The sequence below is a fragment of the Psammomys obesus genome, unplaced genomic scaffold (assembly GCF_907164565.1).
Source record: "Psammomys obesus unplaced genomic scaffold, mPsaObe1.curated_primary_1811, whole genome shotgun sequence".
NCBI lineage: Eukaryota > Metazoa > Chordata > Mammalia > Rodentia > Muridae > Psammomys > Psammomys obesus.
This window is the reverse complement of record NW_026596064.1, coordinates 8,990,763-9,008,579: the sequence shown is the minus strand read 5'-3', so window position 1 is coordinate 9,008,579 and position 17,817 is coordinate 8,990,763. Positions and strand designations below refer to the sequence as shown.

The 17,817-nt window shown below is 42.6% G+C and overlaps 1 protein-coding gene across 1 annotated transcript in view; it reads left to right on the top strand.

The window, feature by feature from the left end:
- Positions 1–17,817, top strand: part of Atp13a5 (ATPase 13A5) — a 138,499-nt gene that overhangs the window by 80,809 nt on the left and 39,873 nt on the right. Inside the window, exons 15-20 of the mRNA XM_055625220.1 lie at positions 3,649–3,735; positions 4,360–4,516; positions 8,379–8,496; positions 13,300–13,424; positions 14,201–14,361; positions 17,124–17,234. Of these exons, the coding sequence (XP_055481195.1) occupies positions 3,649–3,735; positions 4,360–4,516; positions 8,379–8,496; positions 13,300–13,424; positions 14,201–14,361; positions 17,124–17,234 (759 nt within the window). The remainder of the gene's footprint in view (positions 1–3,648; positions 3,736–4,359; positions 4,517–8,378; positions 8,497–13,299; positions 13,425–14,200; positions 14,362–17,123; positions 17,235–17,817) is intronic.

Sequence of the window (17,817 nt, the reverse complement as noted above, 5' to 3'; positions counted from 1 at the left end):
ATATATATATATATATATATATATATATATATATATATAAATAGTATGATAGTAGCCAATATTTTTCCTTGATGAAATGAATCTAGATTCTCCTACCTCTAGAATGTCTTTGATGCTTTCTCTGCTGGTGGAAAAGCAACTGTTATCTCCCTGATGCTCAGATAGGCTGGAGCAGAATGGCTATGTAGTTTTCTTCCTGTATATCTTCCCTGCTTCATTCAGTTCTTTTGTGGGAATGACTGGAGAGTTGTTCCCTGCTGCTTAGAATAAGTATCTCTGGCCCTCATCCTGATGTGTCTTCTTAGCTGCTGTCCTTCTTTTCTGCTATGCTGGTTGGTCACACTTTCCATTGTCTATTTCAGTGTCTAAGACTGAGGCAGATACATGTTTGTACTTTCTTTCGCAGTTTGATATTCTTGTGTTTCCAGTGTTTGGGATGCTTTTCTGCCAGTGTCTGCAGTTTGTGCAAGTTTGTATTCTAGTCACCTCTGTTTTCTTGTTTGTAGAAGTTCTGAGGGCAGTCAGACACTTAGTGGAGGTAATAGGAGGAATGTAATCGCACAGAACAGTTTGCTCTCCCTAGAGCAGTGGCTGGGCTGTAGAGCACTGGTTCTCAACCTGTGGGTTGTGACCCACTTGTGGGTTGAATGACCCTTTCATGGGGGTCTCCTAAGACCATCTGAAAAAAAAAAGATATTTACATTACAATCATAACAGTTGCAAAATTACAGTTTTAAAGTAGCAACAAAAAGTAATTTTATGGCTGGGCGTCATCCCAGCATGAGGATCTGTATTAGAGGGTCACAGCATTAGGAAGACGGAGACCCAGTGTTGTAGAGTATTCTAGTTTTATTACTAGATTTCATTTCTACATGCTGTTGCTTTGTCTCTACTTGTGATTTTCACGTCTATTTGGGTAGATGTAGCTTTCATGGTTTTACCCATCTTTTGTTCATTGTGTTTCATGGTGGGTCTTACTGAGGTCATGCCTAAGACCATCCGAAAACAGAAATATTTATACCACAATTCATAACAGTAGCAAACGCACAGTTATGAGGCAGCAACAGAAATGATTTTATGGAACTTTACTAAAGGGTTGCAGCATTGGGAAGGTTGAGAACCACTGCTATAGAGCATTCTATATGTCTGCCGTATGTCTGTTGCTGTGACAAAAATATCCTCACCAAAACCAAAATCAAAAGAAAATGAAACAAACAATCAAAAAACCCAAACAACTTAGGGAAGAAGAGAGGTTTGCTTGAGCTTACAATTCTAGGTTACAGCTCATCAGTGAGAAGTCAAGACAGAAACTTCAAATAGCCTATATTACATGACACCCACAGGCAAGAGCTGAGAGAAATGAATGCATACACTCTCACACGTTTGCTTGTTTGTATTCTTGTTGATTTTTCCATTGTTTTCCATTGTTGTGCGTCTCCGATTCTCCTGGTGAGGGAATGGTGCTGCTGGCAGTGAGCTGGGTCTTCCTGTATCACTTAATTAAGACAGTCCCCATAAGCATGCATATAGGCCAACCCAATAATTTGTCTCTTGTTGACACTCTCTTCTTAGATGATTCTAGGTTTTGTCAAATTAATACTTAGAGCTAAGCATCATATCATGATTTCTTCCAGAATCAGAGTTTTCTCCAGCCCCCGCTTATGAGGTAGAGAGTGGCACTGTGGCAGCTTGTCCAGCATCTGCCCCTGCAGTAACTATGTTATGATTATAACATTATGACTATTATAACATAACAATAATAATATAACAATATCAATACTAAAATAATATTAATAATTATTACTACTAATATTGTATGAATATTCTTTGGAAGAATTCTGATCTTAACCTAACAGGATCTGTTAACCTTTGCTTCTAAGAAATCTGTTAAAGAGTACTACATGCTATAGGAGCCCATAAATTCATAATTTGGAGAAGTGCTCTTTAAACAAAATTAAATGTAGGTTTTGAGTAAGGATCTTCTTTGATATACTTCTTTAATACTCAAGAGCATATGGCATACAGTATTCACCAAACCCATTTGACCCTAAATCTTTCTAGATAGAACATAAGATGATACCAGTGTTCCCAGACAGGCTTGAAGAAAAAGGAGTCTAAATCAGACTTCCAAATATGGCTAACAAACACTTGCAATGTGAAAATGCAAGTAAGTAACTGAGTTGTTCACTTCAGTTGTTATTAGCTGATTTGAATTTAAGTAGCCACAGTGGGCTGATAGCTACTGTATTGCACCGTTGACATTTATACACCAACACAGAAGACCCTTGTTCTAATTAGTCTTCTTTTCTGAGCTGAGTGTGAATGACAGTTGAAAGGCACATACCATAAACTTGTCCTGGGTGCTGCTGTGACAGTGAACATTGATTCCCATCTGTACCTGGCTATGGGGATCTAGAACCAAGAATATAAGCCTCTTATTCCATCTGTGCATTTGAGATAATAGCACCTCCTCCACGGACTTTGGTGAGCACCGAGATTGTAAAGGGCTTTGGGCGCTGTTAAGTGCCAGACAAATAGTGAGTATTCATTTAAAAATATCCTTGATTGGCAACATTCTGCTGACCTCCAAAAAAAGGGGGCTTCAAAAGACACTTTGTGATATATAAAAGGCAGGAAAAGGCTGGAGAGAGCTCTCAGGTAGAAAAATGCTTGCTTTGCAAACACAAGGATCTGAATTTAATCCCCAGAACCCAGGTGAAAAGATGGGCATGGTGCCACTCACGTGTAATCCTAGTGCTGGCAGAGGCAGAAACAAATGGATCTCTGGGGCTTGTTGGCCAAATAGCCTAGCTGAATCAGAGCCCTGGGTCCCCATGGGAGACCCTGTCTAAAACACTTGGTGGATGCTGCATGCGCCTGCATGCAAACCTGGACACAAATGAGAGGGCATGCGCGCTTGCACACACAAACAACACACACACACACACACACACACACCACTATACAGGGAAACATTTAAATCTGGTTGTAAATGAGTGGGAACAAATGGTATCCTTTGTTAGCTGAGAATCTTCTAAACATGAAAGGAGAGGGACAATGCCTTTTCAGATTATTAGAAAAAATATAGTAAATTCCTTTCCGGTACTTTAATATTGGTTAACACTGCTTTCTCAATGATACCAATGCCTTTATTTGGATGTTTTACCCAATGCATAAAATCCATTCTCAACTGTGTTTTCTAATTTGGTAGCAGACAACTTGCTAGCTTTCTAGCTAACTAAATTAAACCAGTAACACAGGTGTAACATAAAAATGAGCTCTTGGGTTGCTCTCAAGACACAGCTGTTAACACAGCTGAGAGCTGTTGTGCTCAACAATGCCAAAGGACAGACATCCCTTTCCAGTCTCTAGACATAGCCAGTAGGAAGAGAAGTTTCCTACATCCAGCACTTTCCCATCCATTTCCACCTTAATCACTGGCAGCATTTCTGGCCTTCTGACATTTTTATAACAAAGTCCTCATTGTCAAAGAAAACAGAACAAGTTTGACAGCGATGACATCTGAATAAATATCTGGGAAGAGAAGCAACGTGAAAAGGGTTTTGAAAATATTACACATAATGCAAAGAAAAATATTTCTTCTTATTTGTCTCCAAGGTATCATATAAATGTTTCATTTTATTACAGAATATGGAAGATCGCCAAGGAGCTTCCTGCAAGTTTGGCACGCCAGGTTCAAGCACAATAATAAAACCAGGACCAAAAGCCAGTCAGGTATGATATTTCTTCTTGCCGTGTATTTCTTTCCCCAAAACACTGGAAAAACATCTATGGTTTTTCACATTTCTACTGTTTGGCTTTCTCCCAATAAATTCCGTAGCTCAAACCTCCATGCCTTCGGCCCTGACTTCGCTCATTAGTGTTTTCGGCAAACACTCAGTGAGTGTCCACGAATGCTGGAGCAGCAATGTAGACTTCACAATAAGCCCTGCTGGCTTCTGCATGGGAAGGGCACACAGTGGTCAGAAATCAATACAAGTGCGAGTCAGTGCAGCACACACTGCCAAGTGCTGTAATAAAGGCCGACAGACGAGCTGTAGGAAACCGGAGCTGGGAACGAATAGTGCTTCTAGTAAAAAGAAGCACCCCTTCCCAGCGGATGTCCTGGAAAGAGCTTAGGATTTCTCCAGGCAGCCACAGCTAAGGACGTTTGAGAGCAGATAACATATTGAGGGGGTCGCCCTTGAATAGACCAGAAAATGATAAGCATTGTAGCCAATAGAACATGCTGGGATGTGGCTGTGCACAAAGGATATAAATCCTTTCAGTCAGTGGCCATGCCTCTGCAGACTAAGGCTTGAAGGCTTTTCGGCCTCGTTCCCTCTCATGTCCTTGCAGAGTCCTGTGGACACCATCACCACCCTGCGCCAGTTTCCGTTTTCCTCAGGACTGCAGAGGATGTCCGTGATTGCTCAGCTGGCTGGTGACCTTCACCTCCATGTCTACATGAAGGGTGCCCCGGAAACGGTGGCCACGTTCTGCCGCTCTGAAACAGGTACTGGCAGGTTTTTCTCTCTTTCAAGAGGTAATACCCCTATTTTAAAGGCCAAACACAAAAGGCACACTTCTGCATCGCCACCAGAAAGCCCATGAAGAGGTAAAGTACCACAGCTAGTAAAAGGAACATATCGATTTGTAGATGGGCTAACATGGCGAGGGAGACCCTGTGGGGCACAGAGGGAGATGTGACGGTACCGGCAGTAGAGAGTAAACATCTAGCTATCGTACAGCCAGAGAAGTAAGGGCACAGAGAGGCGTCAGGGAAGCATATGTAGAGCAAAACTGCTGGGGACTCACGGGCTGGAGGACTAGGGAGGGTAAGATTAAGGAGCGATGAGGGGAATCCTAGGGCGAGATTTGAGCACTTGACCACATATGAAGAACAGGGTACTCTGTCAGTTCTAGGCATTGGAGGCAGAGATGGCTCTACTACTAGAAGCTGAGACAGAGCAATAGAGAGGAAGGTGTGTGGGGGTGTGGGTATGTGTAGGTGTGGGGGTGTGTGTGTAGCTCAGAGGAAAACTTGTGGGAGTCATATCCCTCCTTCCTCCATATGGGTCCCAGGGCTTGCACTAAGGTCATCGAGCTTGAAATCTTATAATCTTATATCTGATGAGTCATTTCCCCGTTTCAGTGAAGCTATATATATATATATATAAATTTCTTTCTTTTATTAAAAATATATTATTTAAAACACTATATATTCTGATTATGGTTTCCCCTCTCCCAATAAGATAAAACAAAATCGAACAAAGCAGAGTAGGATAAAGCAAACAAACAAACAGAAGACAACGAGCCAAAGAATGAGAGCACATACAGACACAGAGGCACACACATTCACACACACAGGAATCCCATAAAAACACAAAACTGGAAGCCATACTATATATGTAAAATGTTATACCTATACAGTATTCAAAAAACCTGACACGTTAGAACACAGACAACCTCCCAAGATGGCGTTGAATTCATTTTGTGTTGTCCATCTACTCCTGGGCATTTGGCCTACCCTTAAGAGTAGTTTGTTTCCTCAGTAAGACTCTTCCGGAAAAAAAAAAAAAAAACTAATTTTTCATTTCCAAGTGGTTTTCATTTGGAGATAGCTTCAGGGATGCCCTTGGGTTGAGAGCATGTGTCTACATCTCCTCGCTGCTCTAGCACCCATCACGTGCAGAGCCGGGCAAGCCCTGGGTATGCTGCGCCAGTCTCTACGTGCTCATGTGTGTGTTAGTCTAGCTGTGTTTAAAAGGCCCCATTCTTTGGTGTCCTCCATCCCTCTGGAGCTTACACTCTTCCCGTCTCCTTTACTGCAGCACTCTCTGAGTACTAGGGGAGAGATTTGATAGAGACAGCCCATTCAGGCCTAAGTGTTCCAAAGTCTCTTACTTTCTGCAGTGTCTGGCTGTGGGTCTCTGTCTTTATTCCCATCTGCTGCTGGAGGAAGCTTCTCTGGTGATAGCTGAGCAAGGGACTGGCCTATGGGTATAGCAGAATGTCATTAGGAGTCCTTTTGTTGCTATGCTCCTTTAACAGAACAGCATTATTTGGTTTTCCCCCATGTCTGTTGCCTATCTAGTCTCCGGTTCTTGGCCATCCAGGCAGTGTTGGGTATGGGATCTATCTCATGGAGTAGGCCTTAAATCAAATCATGTCTTGGTTGGAAATATTTTTTTTTAAGAGAAACATATTTTTAAAAGAAGTGATTAGACTAAATTAGATGATATTAGATTGTTTTCCAAGCAAATTTTGTCTTTCTGGTCCAGAGCTGGGTTATTAATAGTCTTCTGAACATATGCACATCACAGTGATGGACAAATTTATAAGAAAATTGGTACATTCAAATAAATTCATTTGGATGAAACTGGCATTTTAATCCTGGTTTTCAGCTAGTTGTTATGATTGCAGATAGCCACCAACTGTGGGTAAAATTCTAGATTTTTATGAATGTTGATTCTAACATCTACATTTGGAATCTGTTTAATCTTAGAAGTGTCCCTTCATAGGCCAAGGATGAAGGACTTGTCTAGCATGCACAGGATATGTGTCTGATTCCCAGAATGGAAAAAAAGAACCTGCTTTTTAGATCTTGGTCTTCCTCATTAATCCCACTAACTAAGTCTCTCACATATTCTAGACTATTTTAGCTCTCTTCTCTTTTGCTCGTAGCCATGCAGACTTTAATGAGAATATTTCTGTTCCCCTGCTTGGTCAGGAAAGGTCCAGCACATAATCTGCCATTCTTATCTTCATGAGAGCTCATCCAATCCTTCCTGTTGAATTGGCCTTTGATCTTTCACTTCCTTATCCTATAAAGGAGGGTTAGAATCTTCCTTGAGGGTAGTTCCACACCCGTGGGAAGGTTTTAGAAATGGGCAAAGTCTGAGATAAACAGGGCTGTCAGGGCCAGCCATCACTCATATTGTGGATGGAAACCAAGACAAAGAAGAGAGACTTAAATGGGTTGAAGTCAGAACGTGAGTTAGGAGTAGAGTGGAGAATAAAAGTTGTGTCACCACCTACACTACCACAGCCACTACTGTGCTGTACTTTGGCTCTTATCTGAGTCCCTCACATAGGCACATTAGAACCCGCGAATAATTTATGAATATAAAAACATAGTTAATTATGCCAAAACACATAAGTGCATGCATTGCCAACTTTGTAAAGCGTGGATGTGGGCTGCAGACTTGGTTCTGTAGGAAAAGCTGCATGATATTGACAGCCTGAGTTTGGATCCCCAGAACTGACTTTCAGAAGCCAGATGTGTAATGTGTGCATCTGTGTCACCCACCAGGAGATGGGAGGCAGGGACAGGTGAATCTCCAGCAGCTTGCAGGATGGCCAGCCTGGGCCTGTGTGGCAGCAAACAAAAGGAGAGACGCTGACTCAAAACAATGAGGGAAGTGAAGACTCAGGTTGTCCTCTGAGATCCGCACTTACACAGTGACACACACACCTGTGCACACACATGCACCCTCATCCCTCCATCCCCCCTACACACAAGGAATGGGCAAATATTCCTGTAAAGAGTCATTCAGTGCGTATTTCAGGCCTTTCAGTCCACTTAGTTGTTACATCAGCTAATCCACTCTGCCACTGTGGCCATGAAGCAAAATCATGGATAATAAACAAATGACCATGGTTTAAAATTTCACTGACAAAAGCAAGTAGGGCATGAAATGTAGCCTGAACATTATCAACCCTGATCTATAGGACTGACTGTTTCTGTGACTTCACAATTTCACACACAGTCCTGGGGTCTGTTTTGTGGTGAACCCAATCAGTATATTTGACACTCGTCAGATTCATCTTGGTTATCCTAAGGGAGCTGCTATGCCAAAATGCCTCATGCAGGGTGGCTTAAATGACAGAACTCTTGCTCTCAAAGTAGTTTTGGAAGCTGGGCTGTACACGAGTAAGATGCTGGATCATCTGGCTCCTGGTGAGAGCTAGCTTCCTGGCTTGTTGATTTCCACTTTGCTGCTGTATCCTGGTGAGGAGAGGCCATGTCTTTATCTCTTCTGTCTTCATCCCACTCATGAAAATTTCATCTCCATGATTTAATTACTTCCCAAAGGCCTAAATCCAAAATACAGCCACACTAGAGATAAGGGTTTAACATTGTTTAGAATATAGAATCCATGTGTAGCACAGCTGATGAACAGCACATTTTTGTCATCTTTTTTCTTATCAAACTAACATGAAGCTGTTTGTGACCCGTGTCTAACACTGTATGTTTTCTGGTAAAGCATTTTCATGAAGTGAACACTGAATTGCAGGGAAGGCACCCTGCAGTAGCTTGGGTGCTGGCTAGATTTCAGCGTGATCTTAAACATCTCCTCCTTCTCCCCTTACAGTGCCTAAGAATTTCCCTCAGGAACTGAAGAACTACACAGTGCAAGGCTTTCGTGTCATCGCCCTTGCCCATAAAACCCTGAAGATGGAGAAGCTTTCAGATGTGGGACGTTTAGCAAGGTAAGGAATTGGAAATCAGGCCTAAGGGAGGGTTTTGTAAGTGAAGGGAGGAAACACTGGAGATGGACTGATGGGCAGCTCACATCGCCAGGAAGTTCTTGGAGACAAAGAACTGATCTCAGTTGTCTTCTAGTTCGGAGATGAGCAGCTGTGGGCAGGACTTGCTCAGATCACACGGTGGTTTGTGACAGAGCAAAAATGGCAGGTGCGGTCTCTCAGACCCCATGCTTAACCTTTGCCCTGTCCTACATAATGTTCATTGTAGTCTAGGACTTTTTTCCCCCATAACAACAAACCCTTTTCCCATCTCAGAACATCACGGGTGGACTACTTAGATGTCCCACATGTGCCTAGGTGTCTCTCTAGAGAACCAAGCTGAAAATCTGAAGGTTTCCAGAGTCCCTTTTTATTTCTAGAATTTCTCAGCTCTGAATATTTTATTTCCCTTAAGTCTGGGAGTTAGTGAGCGTAAATTTAATTCCATACAGGAAACAAAACTCTATATTTGAAATTACATTAAAAGGGATGAATTTCCCTCCTTAGAGGATAATCCATACAAGCTCTCTTCTGGCTTGTAGGGGTTCCTTTTAAGTGATCTGCATTTAAAGAATAGGAAAACTAGATAGGTGATAGCCTATATAGCCCTTATATTTGATATATTAAATTCATGCTTAGTTCGGAGATTTTCAATTCTATATAACTGGCTCTATATAGGTAGGGTACCGATGTATTTGGTTCAATGTTCTTATCTGTAAGCTATGTCTCTTAAAGACAGTTGGTGCCTTACATTGTACCTGTTTCCCCATTTATAAAACTCAGGATTGGGTCATCTCCAAGGAGCTCTTTAGATGTGATATTCTTGTCTTCAAAACAGAATCATAGAGCTCCTTCAAATATATAACTGACATTCCCAGATTTAACATTCCAGGCATTGACTATTCTTGAGCAACTATGAGCTCCATGACCCATGGGATGTTACAATTTTTTTTCAGACATGGATTTGAATAAAAGTGTTAAGGTCATGAATGAAACAGAGATTTACATAGCTGGTGGTAGAACATAGACAGCCCCAGCTGCCACACACAAGCACAGCTGCATTCTTATTTAGGAGTCGGTGGGGGAAATCCCAGCATTAGAAACATTAAAACAGTAAAGTCTGCTAGCTTCCCACCTATTGTAAGTCTCTCCAGGAGATATCAGGAGTCCAAAATGCTTCTTCTCATGTGTGGCTTTTTTTTTTTCTTGAACAGGATAAGATAATATTGTTTTGATTTTCATTAGGTTAAAATTATATTCAACAATATTGTCCAGTAAGAAAAAGAAGTTTGTTGAAAACTGTATTCACTAAGGGAAATTAAGAGTTTCTTGAGATAACTTAGAAAACCACCTAACACTTAATGACGGAAGAGAGACTTCCTTAAGACCTAACAGCCCTTTCTTGGTTTAGCAAATGTCTGTCAACTTCCAGTCTGTGTTAGATATTCAGAAACCACAATAAATAAATAAATAAAATTAACTCCTTGGCCCCAAGGATTTTGTATCTTAATTAGGGAAAATAGATAATAAAATAAATTGGTAATATGTTGTCTCATTTGGGCTTCTTGAATGTCTCAGAGGGGAAGAATGAACTGCACATTGTTGTTTTACATAAAGAGGTCAAAGGTGTCCTCTGAGGAGAAGCATTTAGACAAAGATGTGAGTAAATAAGAGCCAGGCGGACCTACCCAGAGAAGGAACATGGGAGGACAGGGCAGTGGTACAATTGTGGGGATGGTGTAGTATCAGCAAGAGGCCCACGTGCCTGAACAACTAGCTAAGGAGATGAGCTGTAGTAGAAACAGAAACATTCCTTTCATTTTTGCCATTGTCCCCATCGCTCATTGGGTGTCATATCCATAAAATTGTTGTGAAGATTGATCTCAAGAAAAATTCCCCTTGTAATTTCATCTTGGAGTTTCTGTTTTCTGTCTTATGTTGATGCCTTCAATCCGTTTATTTCCAGCTGATCCTTACATACTTTATTGATTGCCATTATGTTGTTCTGGCCCCATATCTGACAGAAATGGTGTGGGGGAGGAAGAGGTTATTCTGGTTCCTGGTTTCAGAGGGATTTTAGACACTCATGACAGGGAAAGCAGAGTATTTTCCCCTGCTATGCTGGGGTGGGAGGCAGAGAGGTTCCTGTGGCAGCCAACCAGGAAATGAAGAGCACAGGACTGAACCACGCCTGTCCCTAGCAACGTACTTTAATAAGAAAGAAATATTTAAGTTTATCTGGAGTACAATTTCATATTAAAGAAACAGTAAATCTGATTTTTTTTAAATAGTAAAAGGACCAAGTAGACATTTGTCTAAGACATTTGATATACATGGGAATAAAATGAATAAAAGGGCACTGAAAGTGACCAACAATCAGCAAAATTAAATGAAAGTCAAAACCACAATGAGATCATCATCACCTGCTTAGTAAGATGGCTGATTAGGGACCTAAGAGATGGTTCAACGGTTATGAGCTCCTGCTGCTCTTGCTACTCTTGCAGGATCAGCTCCCAATACCACATGTCAGCTCACAACCATCTGTAACTCCAGTTTCCATGGCTCTGACACTATCTTCTGGCTTCCCTGGCATCAGGCACACATGTGTAAAAACACATACATACAGGTAAAACACTCACACATAAGTTAATCTTAAAAAAACAAAACAAAACAAAATGATAGGTGACTAAAGTGTTGATGAGGGTATAGAGATGTTGGAACTTATCCTACAATTAATGGAAGTAAGAAATTGTACAACTGTTGTGGAAAACAGAGTGGAAGTTCCAACACGAGTTATAAAAACAAGGCACTTATGATCCAGCAAACTCCTCATCCTATTTCTGGAACCAAAAGAATTGAAGCCAGGATCTCAAGGGTACACCCGAAATCCTGCATTTTTTGCAGCATTATTGATGATAATCATAATATGTAAACAACTTAACTGTCCACCTATGAACAAATAAGTAAAATATACTATATGCATGCAATGGAATGCCATTTAGTCTTTAAAGAGAAGGAGATCCAAGGAGCCACAGATTACTGTGTGGACATGGCAAGTCCAAGAACCGCAAAAGACACAACCAATCCTGAAAAACAGAAATGGCATTAAGAAACCCCAGTCATATGAAGAAATTTGTTTTGTTTTGAATTTCTTAATGGGGTCAACCCCAAGTTCCCTGAGGAACATGCGCTTCACCAAGAACCACAACAAGAAAGACCTGAAGATATGCAGACAAACAATACAAAGGCAATGAATGCATGTGCAGAAACCATTAAGCTCCTTGTGAAGCCTAAGATGGTTAAGTCCAACATGCCAAAGGCTCCAACCACAAACTCAGCCATCTTGCTTTCATCACTCACCTCAAGCTTGGGAAATAGATTTGATGGTACATGACCAAGGGTGGCAGGTTCTGCCAACGGAAGCCCAAGGTTCGAACCAAGGCAGAGGCCACAGCTTGAGCTAGGGCTCCCAAAGGTGTCCGGGCCCCTGTGAAGATCCCATAAAAACGGCTTCCTTTTATCTGTCAATGTGAAGAAAGATGGAATGGTGAGACATACCTATTAACATATGGTCTGGGCCCTGTGCTTTATTTTGCAAATAAACTCGAGGCATTTGGAAAAGGAACAGCGGGAGTGGGGAGGGTGTTGGAATCCTGCCACCTGAGGCAATGTGTCTTAATGTGGAACAGGTGATGGAAACTGAAATAAACCTGTCAGAGGAAGAGGAAGATAGATACCACCTGACCGACTTACACCACATATTTGAAATAGACTCCTAGACAGAGTAAAACGGCAATAGTCCCAGGTTAGAAGGAGAGGGAAGCTCAATGGGCACACGTTTTAGTTCTGCAAGGTGGATACATTCTGGATGTCTGCCCCGCTGCACACTGCCTCACACTAATGGTAGTGTGTAGCACAGTTACACCTTTGTTAGAAGAGTGGATCTCAAATGTTCTTACCACAAAGAAAAGACAATTTTAGTTCGACAAAACTGTTAAACTGAAACACTTCATGGATAACAAAAACAAACAAAGAGGATGGAAAGACAGCTTAGTGAATACAATGCTTGCCACACAAGCATGAGAGCCTGAGTTCAATCCTTAGCACTCACATACAAAGGTCGTATTTATTTGTAATCCCAATACTAAAGAGAAGAGACAGACAGATCCCTGAGCGTCACCATCCTAAACCTACGGACAGAGCCTAAATGAACACACATATGCTCACACACATACATGCATACACATACACAATAAACAGACTTAACCAGTGAGTTTTCAGTTCCCGTTCATAAGAAAACACTAATCATTTCATATGCATAACTCAAATACAGTTTAATACTTAATAATTGGTACAGTCTGAGCATGAGACATTGTGGTAATGACCGCAGCATGCAGAATGCTCCCAGTGAGTGTCAAGCAGATTTAAAAAAGAAAGAAAGAAATGTAAGGTCATGGGAAAAAAACATTGAAAGATTTTGGAGATTAAAAATATATCGCTAATAATTAAAAACAAGACTGGCAAGATAAGAACAGTATTTTTTAAATGTAGTTGAAAATGGGAAGGGATTGCGTTAGGGAAGAAAGGATGCTCTAGAGATGAGACAGCTGGATCTCATCATAAACCCCTTTGTTCCTTTCTTTCTAACGTGTGCACTATTATATTAATAAAAAAACATAGAGAGGGGTTCTAAAGAAAAGAAATAAGTGAGCCATGGGCACCCCAGGGCTACTCCTTAAAATGTTGGCTTTTCTCCTGAACCCAAAGGGAGAAAGTGGAGTCCGAGTTGGAATTTCTGGGACTTCTCATAATGGAGAATCGCTTGAAAAAGGAAACAAAGCCAGTGCTGAAGGAGCTGATGGAGGCCCGCATCAGGACTGTGATGATTACAGGTACTTGGGTTTCCAGGGCCTTGCAAGTAGCCGAATGAAGAGACGTGGGAACTGAACCAGTCCAGGTGACTGGAAGGGAAGTGTGCTGTGTGGCCCTGTCACCCTTGAAGCACCCCCAAGCAGGAACAGCATTTTGTTTTGAGGCAGTGACTTACTCCCTGCCTAGTACCATTATCCTACAAAGGATTATGCGAGTAGAACTATTTGTACAGAGGCTGGGGAGATGACTCTGGCAGTAATGGGCTTGTTATGCATGAAGAGCTGAGTTCAGATTGTCAGCTCCCATGTTAAAAAACAGACTAAGGTGGCTATGAGATACACACACACATGCACATATGCACACACACATGCATGAGAATGTTTAGACATGGGGACAGAGGGCCAGGCATGGAGCATGGTAACCAAAATGTGGTCTTGTCCTCAGTGTTCTTGTCTTTGGTGGTTAATCTAGATCCCAAGAGTAGACTGTGCTTTCAGCCTGGAGTCATCTGAACACCAGCGAGAGCTCTCCGTTATCTCAACATCTGTCATAAAGATCTCACACATTTTTTCATTTATTTATGCATGGTTCAGAGGTACACAGTGGGAGAGATGTTACCTTCGTGTTTGCTCGCTAGAAGCATACTCTTAGGTAGGAGGAAAGATGAATAGTTGTAAAACGACACAGAAATCACTAGATGCAGTCAGTGAGGAGCAAAAAAAAAGGGGTGGGGAATGGAGAGACATATTAGTTTGGGTGGCTGATAGTTTGTACTTAAAGTCTTTTTGTCATCTAGGTGACAATCTTCAGACGGCCATCACCGTGGCTAAAAGTTCTGAAATGATTCCTGTGGGTAGCCGGGTCATCATTGTTGAGGCTAATGAGCCAGAAGACCTTCTTCCTGCTTCTGTGACCTGGCAGCTGGTGGGGACCCAAGAGCCAGGCCCAGGGAAGAAGGTGAGCAGATGTTCAAAGACCCCTGGCTCCCTGGCTGGGCCTGAGTTGGTGAAACACGGCCCTGGCACGGTGCAACCATCTGTGTCCTGGAAGGCATTGCAGTAACAATCCCTCAGGTGTGTCTTGAACATGTCATTGTGCAGAGTGTTTTCAGACCCAGCCACACGTTACAGTCACCTGTGGAGCTTACTAACTTCCTACTGCACACCAAAGCAACTGAATCAGTGTTCCTAGATAGGAGGGAAATAAGCTTGCCAAGGCACACCCATGAGCCACTCAGCAGACACCAGAGCGTGGTCTCTGATTCCACACAAATCCACATGCATCTGCATTGCACAGCACTTTGCTGCAAGGCTGACAAAGGTAGGGTTTTCCGGAAAGCAAGCTTCCTGTTCGACCTTCTGAGAAAAACTTTCCCATATGAGAATGAACATTGCCTGAAATTCTACTTTTTTAATTTTATTTTTATTAATTACAGTTTATTCACTTTGTATGCCAGCTGTATCCCCCTCCCCATCCCCTTCCAATCCCACCCTCCCTCCCTCTTGTTCTTCCCCAGTCCACTGATAGGAGAGGTCCTCCTCTCCTTCCATCTGACCCTAGTCTATCAGGTCTCATCAGGACTGGCTTCTTTGTCTTCCTCTGTGGACTGGTAAGGCTGCTCCCTCCTCAGGTGGAGGTTATCAAAGAGCCAGCCCATGAATTCATGTCAGAGATGGTCCCTGTTCCTATTATTGGGGGACCCTCTTGGGCTACTTCTGTTCAGGAGTTCTAAGTTATCTCCATGCATGGTCCTTGTTTGGAGTATCAGTCTCAGAAAAGACCCCTGCACCCAGATTTTTCGGTTCTGTTGCTCTCCTTGTGGAGCTCCTCCATTGCTGGTGGGAATGTAAACTTGTACAACCCCTTTGGAAATCAATCTGGAGCTTTCTCAGGCAATTAGGAATAATACTACCTCAAGACCCAGCTATACCACTCCTAGGCATATATCCAAAAGATGCTCAAGTATACAACAAGGACATTTGCTCAAACATGTTTGTAGCAGCTTCATTTGTAAGAGCCAGAAGCTGGAAATAGCCCATATGCCCCTCAGTTGAGGTATGGATACAGAAATTGTGGTACATTTACACAATGGAATACTATTCAGCAATTAAAAACAAAGAAATCATGAAATTTGTAGGTAAATTGTGGGAACTGGAAAAGATCATCTCGAGTGAGGCATCCCAGAACCAGAAAGACTCACATGGTATATACTCACTTGTAAGTGGATATTAGACATATAATATAGCATAAACATACTAAAATCTGTACACCTAAGGAAGCTAATCAAGAAGGAGGACCATGGGTAAGATAATCAATCCTCACTCAGAAAGGCAAATGAGACAGACATAGGAAGAGGGAGAAAACAGGGAACAGGACAGAAGCCTATCACAGAGGGCCTCTGAAAGACTCTACCAAGTACGGTATCAAAACATATCGTGAGATTCATAGCCAAACTTTGGGCAGAGTGCAGGGAATCTTATGAAAGAAGGGGGAGAGAGAAAGACCTGGAGGAAACTATTTTTGAGTCACTCCAAAGCATGGCCCTTCTGGTAAAGATCCACAGAAATGCTTCCAGGTTCCTGGCTGAACAGCTGTTCTTGTTGTTACCTAGACAGGGGATTTTGGTGCAGCACATAGACCAGCAAGAATACAAAGCGGCCCGGGGTCATCGAAATAGGTTACTTTGGCACAGCCTCTACTTACAGATGCTGCCACAGAGGACAGTTCTTTCTGTGCCTTCTGCACGCATCTTGCTGTGAACCTGCTTGCTTCCTACGTCTCTGCATCTCAACACTGGGCCCTTCCCCGATTTAACAGGCTGCCTGTGCTTGCATTCATGAGCTCATTACCTTATCTTGGTACGTTGAAACCTCAGCCTTCCTCCCCATCTCTGACTCTCCCCCTACCTTCCTACAAGGAAAGGGCTTCCTATTGCTTCAGTACAGCAGCCACGCCTCTCCCCCATTGCTGACCACAATGTTTCTCTGATGTATATTACTCTAGTGAATAAAATATTCTATCTCCCGTACTGTTTAAATTCAGTCCTATAGAAATGCAAAACCTGTTGATAAATCTTGAGGGAAACCGTCATGGGTGACTGGCAGGAAGAACCGCTGGACACCTCGTCTTGTGCTGGGCAGCCAGGAAAGGGTAGAGTGTGGCAGAGAGGAATGCTTACAAGTGGCAAGGTGGGAGGGGTCTGGGAAAGTGTGACAATGATACAGGGAAACATAGCTGTGGAAGAGGCTCTGATCACCATGAGGGAGGGGGTCCCCTGTTTTAGTAGGGCCACAACAGAAGTCAAAAGTCAGGCACAGGAAAGAGCTAGATGTTAAGAACAAAGCCATGCCTTCTTGCAATGAAGAAGCCGAGTAAATGAATGGTACAAGAATCTCAGAAACACCAGTGTGCATGAAAAGGAAGTAGAAAGACATTTATGCCCTTCCCCGCTGGCTTCTAGTTGGCATGTGGGCACCCTTGCTAATGAAGACGCAATTAGAGGAAGGGATGCAAGCCATCGTAGCATCATATACTTACATAAATTCAGGCTTTCATTTTGCCTTTCTACTTCCTGTTGAGGTTGAGGTTCCCATGGACAAACGACCCCTCCCACCTTGGCTGATGCTCATTACTTTGTGCAACACAAACATGCTTTCTTCAGTGCAGGGAAGCAGACACAACTCGGGAGCCCATGCAGAAACAATGCCTCTTGATTTTAGGAAACCTACATTGATGTTGGAAACAGTTTTGGTGGAAAAGGTTACCATTTCGCAATGAGTGGGAGGACATACCAAGTGCTATTTCAGCATTTCTCCAGCGTGCTGCCAAAAGTAAGTACTGATGGGTCTTCAAGTGAGTGGAGCGCAAAGAATAAAAAAGGGGATAGGTTACTGACGTGGGCTTGTGGTTTGAGAATGTGCATCTCTGAAGGCACCTTGGACTTTTAGGAACTTCCTGGTCCTGTCTATACCCACCAGACCCTGCATATATACACTGCAGCCCTTCAGACTTCAGTGCTAATACATCTTGTCACCCCTGTGGCCAGTTCAAGCTCAGCTGCCCCCTTCCTTCTTACCCTACCTGACATAAACTCAGAGTAGAGCCACACATCAGCCTTCCTTGTACATTAGTCTCTCTGAAAGCCACTAGCCTGTGTCAGGCAGAGCTCCATTCTCCTTCCGTCTGGAGCCTTAAATCACAGCAGAAGGCAACAAATGTACCACAGTTTATTTTCAAAATCATTTATTATCTTGTTCTCTTGAGTCCTGCTTTAAAATAGTGCTGAGCAGGGTTGCGCTGTCAGTGTGGTGGAGACACATGGAGTACAAACTGAAGGTAGCAACTGTCTGTTAGCAGAGTCCAAAATATTCTGCCACCTTGCCTTCCTTGGTAAGTCAAAGACTGAAGAATGTG